The following is a 7,285-nucleotide window of genomic DNA, read 5'->3' as shown; positions in this document are numbered from 1 at the left end:
TCACAAAATATTTATGTTCACGAAGCAAGCGCTGCATTTTGTTTTTTTAGCAGAGCAAGCGCTGCATGGAAGACGAACATCGGCTGGCACTTTTTTTCGGGTGACTCATCCAGCCCATTTAAGAAGAAGCAGCCCACGTACCAAAATGAGAAGCCCATGGGAGAAAATGATAGAGGAGCGGTCAAAGAAACAACCAAGCGGATCTCCAATTAATCGACAAACAGCGCCAGCTTATAAGGGATGACATGGACCCAGGAGAGGGCAGGAAAATCAGCTAGTGGGGGATTCCTATCTATAAAAGGATAAGTAGTTGTGTATGTAATCCAGTGGATACGAAACACGTATGCATGATAATTCTAGCAAAAACATTAAAGTGACGCTAGTCTGGAGATATATGATCTCAATAAAATATCGTACATGCTGCTTGATCCTAGTAGTAGTATGCACATAAGCATTCATGCTTGGTCGTCGATCTTATGTCGCTTCATCAAGGAGGTTGAGGGGTCAAGGACGTGTCCTGCGAACATGATTGCACCAGACAACTTCTCCATCACAAAGAAGGCAAATGGATGATCAGCGAGGAAGTCTACAAGCACGGGCTTCTGTATAGAACGCCCACGCATCCGCAAAAAGGTAGTAGCGGTTGCCTCGGTGCCTTCCTCGTTCACTTCGATGACAGCCCTGTGCGATATTTCCTCGAGCGGCAGGCTGACACCGTGGCCGTCATCTTCCACCATGTCAGAGAAGTCAGCCTTCCCGAGCTGGAAAGCCTCGTTGATTCCTAGGTCCCGGAGAACGCCGTTCAAGCCAGCGGAGAAGTCGAGCTTGAACTTGGGTAGACGGAACTCGCCGACACTGACGGTCTCCGTCGGCAGGTGCTTGCCTACAAAGTCAGGGTCACGGCTGATCCTGTCAGTCAGCTGCGCCAGGCCGTCGCGGGCGTCGGGGAGAAAGACGCACATTGAGTAGATCCCCCGCGGCTGAGGCCAGCCTTCCTGGTAGTGGAGCTGGAGAACCTTGAACCCGTCATGGCAGGCGATACGCTGCCTGCGCGAATCTCGCATGAAGGGCACGTCGACGGCTGCCGTCGAGGCGGTGGAACTTGTCGTCCTTGGTCTTCTTCTTGTCGAAAGGCTCTTTCCACTTGCCCTTGAAGTAGACGGCGTTAGCAACCACGAGGTCGGTCAGATCGGACAGTTTGCTCGCGTCGATGATTTTGTCGATGAGATTGTTTGTGGATGCTGCCGCCCATGCGTTGATTTGAGCCGCTGCTTCCTCCGGCTGCAACACCACATACACAGACATTAATTTGGCATCGATTCAGTATAGCAACGGAAAAATTGATACTAAGCTCGTGTTCCTTCGATTCATAGAATAGAAAAACATAAGAATATAGGATTGAAATGTCAGACCTACTTAAATCATATCATATGTGAACATGAAGTTAGTTTGATTGTAACAAAGAAATTTGTTTTCATAAGGTATTACCTAATATTTTTTTCTATAAAATTTACACTACGAAATTCATATAGGATTACTTTCTATAGAATATGTTTCTAGGAATCAAAGGACCAATGTAGATAAATTTTCCATATAATCCAAATCATACGTAATTCTTATACAAATCCAATAAATTAAAGGAGCCTAAGTAGTTCTTCTAAGTTCTAACTGACCTTGTCGTGGAAGTCTACGGCGCCGGTTTGTGCCTTGTACGACTTCGCGGCGGCGTCGATGTAGGCGGGCTTGAGAGTCCTGGTCCTGTCATGCCACACGTTGCACGAGAAGTTGATGCGCGGCCCGGCCATTCGTGACTGGTCGGCCAGGGACTGCTCCGTCAGCACGCGGACTGACCGAGCGAGGTCCTCCCGCGAAGGCGCGCCGAGGGCGCCGAGCAGCTCCGAGAGGGTGCGCTCTCGGGCGCCGGCCGCCACCAGCGATAGCGCCGCGTAGACGGACACGGGCGAGAAGATGAGGTTGGCGTTTCTCCTGGCAGCGTCGTCGGCGAGGCGCTTGTTGAGGGCCAGAGCGAACGCCTGCATGCCGGACTGGCAGCTCGGTGACCGGGCAGGGCGATCAGCCGCCGCGGCTTTGGTCGAGATCGATCGACATAGTTTCGGAAGGCGGCGGACGGCGAGCGCCTTCAGGGCTTCCATCTTGCGTATACGTGAGTTTAGCTATATCTCCACATGCTTAGGTCAGGTCCTTCAAGTATTTATAATTAACCTCAAAATAATTGGGCCATAGGCACCACCATATGCGGCCGGGGCTCCAGGCCCACCTGGCCATTTTATTCCGAGATACTCCCAAAAAGAAAAGAAGTTCAATGGTCTTGACTACTCCCCAAAAAGAAAAGAAAAAATCCAATATTCTCTCCGCCGTCCAATCTTTAGCAAAAGGGTTTACAGCCGACGTTCTCTCCACGGTTTCATCTCCTTTAGACAACATCATGGCAACTGATCTATTTCCATGTGGATGCAAGAACACTATATGCCCACATATATGGCTAGTCAACAATGGGCTCATGTTTATGCCCAACATTTGTATTAATTTAGTGTCGTGGCTGGGCGTGTTTCGGTCATTTTGGAGCGACTAAAAATATACTATATGATATTATGTAACTTATATATTGTAAATTTGATGCAATCAGATTTGTATTAGAAAAACTACTTACTCGTGATTGTACCTTTTGTCACAATAACCAATATCCTAATGGAAGTTATAGTAAAAGCCTTGTCTTAGAAATAAAATAATTCTTCAATTTTGCTATATGAAAAGGCCATGTATATTAACTGGAACAAGACCTTACAAAAAAAAATCCTTGAAAAATAAAAACTAAGGTCTTGGGAGTATTGATGACTTCTACCTCCTCCATCTACCGGTGGAGGCCGTGAGCCGGGCTCGGTGCTGCCTCCGAACCTTCGGATCACCAACAGAGCAAGAGTTACATTTTCTTGTACGTATATAAATGCCAGCAAGTTATCGGTGCAAACCATACGACGCCAATGGCCACAGTCTGTGAAGCTGACCATTGCCTCAAAGAAGAAAATGCTGAAAAAGGCATGAAAGACACCCTAGGCTGGCTAGAAGGATAAGGTGACGACGACCAAAGATGGCCACGCTTTGGTCGGAATCGGAGTCGGATTACCATGACCCACATCCACGCCATCACTTCTAGAGAGGAATATCATGGAGACAAACCTGCAACACACGTACTTAGACAAAACGAGATCCACCACTCCAAGAGAGTAAAAACGAGGCGATACCCGTCCTTACACCTAGGCATTCCTTGGGCCAGGCCGGGCCAAATAAAGCCCGACCTAAAATTCCCAGGCCCGAGCCCGACCCGGCCTGACCTTCAGGTTATAAATCAGGTCTGAACTTGGCCCAAACAGACGAAAGCCTGGCCCAAACTAGGCTTAAATTACGTTTCTTGCAGACCCGAGCCCGGCCCGGCCTGGCATTCGGGCTCCAAAATCAGGCCCAAACCCGACCCGACGTGCAAGCCCGACCCGGCATGGCTCGGGATTTTTGGGACAGGTTGGCCCGGCTACCCATGCCCAGCTGTACCCGTCCTCCTCAACGTTGCCGGTTAGACCGCCTATGACGAGGTGGATGAGGAGTCGATGAAACCTTATTCTTGGAGTGACTCCATCCATAACGTTGTCGTTGGCTGACCAAACCCTAACTTCAGGGACCCAGATCATAGGTCCGACGTTTCCGATGCTTCCACCGCTTCTCGCGCACCGGAGCGTCGTTGACTGTCTGCCAGGGACAAAGGAGCAAAGAGTTGCAAGAGACGACATGTAAGGTTTAGGAGGAGACCTGGAACTCTGCCTTCCATTTTTTTATTAATTAGAAATCGAGAATATTGGCTTGAGTATGTAGAAGTTTATACTAATCGTAAGGTAGCAAACATTGGTATGGCACCAAGGTTCCTTTCTTCCCTTCTAGATGTGTGCTCCTTGATCTAAAATAGCGTTCTCCTCTTCCTTCTCCTTATCAACATATTTAATTTGTACAGGAGAAAAAAATAGGCTGGGAAAGACGACTAACATAAGTTTGACCAACAAAGCTGATGTTTTTCTTTATATGGGAATCAGTCAACCAAACTGGTAACCAAGTGCAATTACATCATGATGCGCACATACATATATGTAATTAGCATTACCCTCCATCTCACGAAGGTTGTCCGAAATTTGTCAAAATTCGGATGCATCTAGACACTAAATAGCATCATAGATACGACGGAGGAAGTAGGTACTATTATTATGATTCACGTGACCAAGTCCAAGATGCATACAAGCATGATCCTTTTTTTTTATTCGAAATTTCCCGTTCTCGGTTTCAAAGTAGATTTCTCGTTCTTGTTGAGAACCACGATGGATGGTACATAAGATAGATCCTTAACGTAGCGTACTTCTTCTTGACAATTAGTTGGCGGGGCTGGCCGGCCGGGTTACTGGTGATAAGCTGTTGGGTGGGGATTGGCGCTTTTCAGCAAGGAGAGGTAGCCACCTTCTAGGTTCTTCACGTTCGTAAACCCCTACAACAACAAAAATAAACAAATCAAAGTCAACATCTCCAATCGAGTATGGGTATCGGTCTATCCACCTCGCTGTCTACGCACAAAGCCACAACCAGATGATGAAACTTACAGCGTCGACGAGGTCTGCGGCGGCGAGCCTGGAGCGCACTCCGGACCGGCAGCCGACGATGAGGCGGTCGTCCTTCCCGTGGAGCGCGGCGACCTGGTCGACGAAGCGGTCGTTCTTCTCCGGCCGGCTGTGGGGCGTGACGGAGAGGTAGTAGGGCACGTTGCGCGCGCCGGCGACGTGCCCCTTGTCGAAGTCCTCCCACATCCGCACATCCACGTACCCGTACTGCCCCGTGCTCAGCAGCGCGCACGCCGCATCCGCGTCCACGCTCTCCACCAGAGCCTTCTCTCCGGCGGTGCTGCTGCCGCTGCTTCTCAGGGAGCCCATGGATCTGTCTGTAGAGGGGGTTTGGTGTTCTGTCGTCCGGGGGCTGTGGAGAGATGCTGCGTGCCGCGCGTGTGTTATTTATAGGGGAAGAGACTGCCATGGCACCGATATGATCCAGTCACGCCCGAGTAGCCGCATCCATCACTTTCTCATTGCATAAACTAAAGTCTCCGGCATCTCACGCATTCGTGTCGACCTTATCTTCTTGTGTTAGTATGTGGAATGCTGAATGCATATACATATATAGAAACAAATGTCAACTACACATGCTCTATTATTTACTACTTAGATGAAATGACGTACTCTCTGCGCTCCATATTAACTGCCTCAGATTTGTCCAGACACACATGTTTCGAGGCATATAAGAGCATCTTTAGTAGTTCCGTAAAAGTGTGGAAACTGAAAAATAACTTTCAATTTACGGGTTTAGTTCAGAAAATGACGCAGATAGATAAGTAAACGTAAACACGTCCGATCCAAAAAAAAATTTACAGGTCACATCCAAAAACCTAACTCGGCCTGTATTTGTAGGGGTTGAAAGAGCGAACTGAACACAAACCTCTGCTTGTGGCGCGCTGAAATTTCAGATCAAGCCAACTGCTTCCGTCGGTACAATCTCCGGAATCCAGCCAAATTCCGGCGAATCTCAACCTAATCCGACCCGGATATAGCATCGCGACCTTGCTGGACTACAACAGGGCGGCCGACGGTAAGTGGCGCAGCGCGGGGCGAGCTCGGGGTGAGCTCGAGACGGATGGCATGGGGCGGTGCGGGGCGAGCTCCCGATGGCGTGGGGTGGCGCGGTGTAACACCCCAAGAATTTTAAAACAAAACAAATGAAGTTCCCTAGTTCCAAATTTTGGAACCAACAAAAACTTTTCTTAAAATAAGATTGATACATATAGATCTTGTTTAAAGCTTGTGTTTTGCCATGATGAGTGTTATTATGCTTATGTACTAAACCCTAAAACCCTAAAGTGATCAAGTGAAGATCACAACCAAATAAAATAAAAGAGAAAGAAATCAAATAAGAAAAACCTTAAACCCTAATCTTCTCCAAAAATCATTTGGATCTTTTTTTAAGAAACCAAAATAAAATAGAAGACATATGGGGGCATATAGCCCTAATAGGTAAATCTTGAACCCTACCTTTTTAATTATGCTAAATGGTGGTGAACCATTGTGAACCACACTAAACCCTAAACCTCATCCCTCTCTTCACCACCCTAGTTAAAATAGAATAAAAGGAAATTAAATAAGAAAGAGGCATATGTGCCTATGGCTACTTTTATAAATCTTTACCCTAGAACTTTCCACCTTGCTTAGAGAATTGGAAAACCTTCACACACCTTATCCAAGGCTTATCAAACCTAATTCAAGTGGTTTTCAAAGAAATTAAAAAGGAACTAAAAATGCCATAGAGGCATATGAGTAAAATAGCAAATTTGTGAATTTGAGATCTTTGACCCTAGGACTTGTTGTGAATGGTTGGATCACTTCCATATACCATTTCAACACTCAACATCACCAAATGGGTCAAGCCAAGTCAAATTTAAAATGAAAGGCAACATATGCATAGAGGCATATGTGGCACATAGCCATAATACCCAATTCTTGCCCTATGACTTTAAACCTTGACCAAATGGTGTGCAACCATTTCTAAACTTCATATAACCCTAAATTGACCCTAACCCATGTCCAAGTGAAGCAAGATCAACACTTTACAAAAACAATAAAAAGTGACACATCACCTCTTATGTGTTATGGCCATTTTTACAAATCTTTGACCAAGACCATTTGAAATGGTTTCAGTGGTTTGAATATGTTTCTAAACCAATAAGAATCACATTAGAGTCACCCAAAGTCAAATTAAATGGAGAGAAATTAAATAGGGAGGAATTCCCAATTTCCCTCACATACACATTATGCCAAAATGCAAATCCTTCACCAAAGCCATAATTGCTTGCTCCCTTGCTTCTAAAATACTTCAATATGATAAACTAACACAATTGCATCAATGAAACCAAAATCAAATGGAGAGAAATGAGAATGTGAGAAAAAATCATTTTTCTCACTCCCACACACTTAGCCCTTTTTGCAAAACCTCAACCAAGGCCACTTTGGCTTGTGCCATTGATTGGAAAACTCTTATATATCAAAAACAAACACAATTGACACAAAGAAACCAGAATCAAACCAAAGGAAAAATCAAATCTCAATAACATGTGATATTGGTCATTTTGTCACTTTATAAAATCTTCCCTACTTTACACCCCTGCCTTTGACTTTTCTTCAACTAACCT

The 7,285-nt window shown here is 46.0% G+C and overlaps 1 protein-coding gene and 1 pseudogene across 1 annotated transcript; both read right to left on the bottom strand.

The window, feature by feature from the left end:
- Positions 1 to 383: 383 nt before the first annotated feature.
- Positions 384 to 2,163, bottom strand: LOC127332805 (putative serpin-Z5; annotated as a pseudogene).
- A 1,895-nt stretch (positions 2,164 to 4,058) lies between these two features.
- LOC127332807 (thiosulfate sulfurtransferase 16, chloroplastic) lies at positions 4,059 to 5,046 on the bottom strand. Its single transcript, XM_051359148.2, has 2 exons — positions 4,656 to 5,046; positions 4,059 to 4,543 (listed from the first exon to the last, which is right to left on the bottom strand). Exons 1-2 carry the CDS (start codon positions 4,980 to 4,982, stop codon positions 4,457 to 4,459), a joined length of 414 nt encoding a protein of 137 aa, XP_051215108.1. The 5' UTR covers positions 4,983 to 5,046; the 3' UTR covers positions 4,059 to 4,456.
- Between the last annotated feature and the right edge of the window lie 2,239 nt (positions 5,047 to 7,285).

The sequence above is a fragment of the Lolium perenne genome, chromosome 2 (genome assembly GCF_019359855.2).
Source record: "Lolium perenne isolate Kyuss_39 chromosome 2, Kyuss_2.0, whole genome shotgun sequence".
NCBI lineage: Eukaryota > Viridiplantae > Streptophyta > Magnoliopsida > Poales > Poaceae > Lolium > Lolium perenne.
The sequence above is the reverse complement of the archived record's forward strand: the minus strand, read 5'-3'. Positions and strand labels throughout refer to the sequence as shown.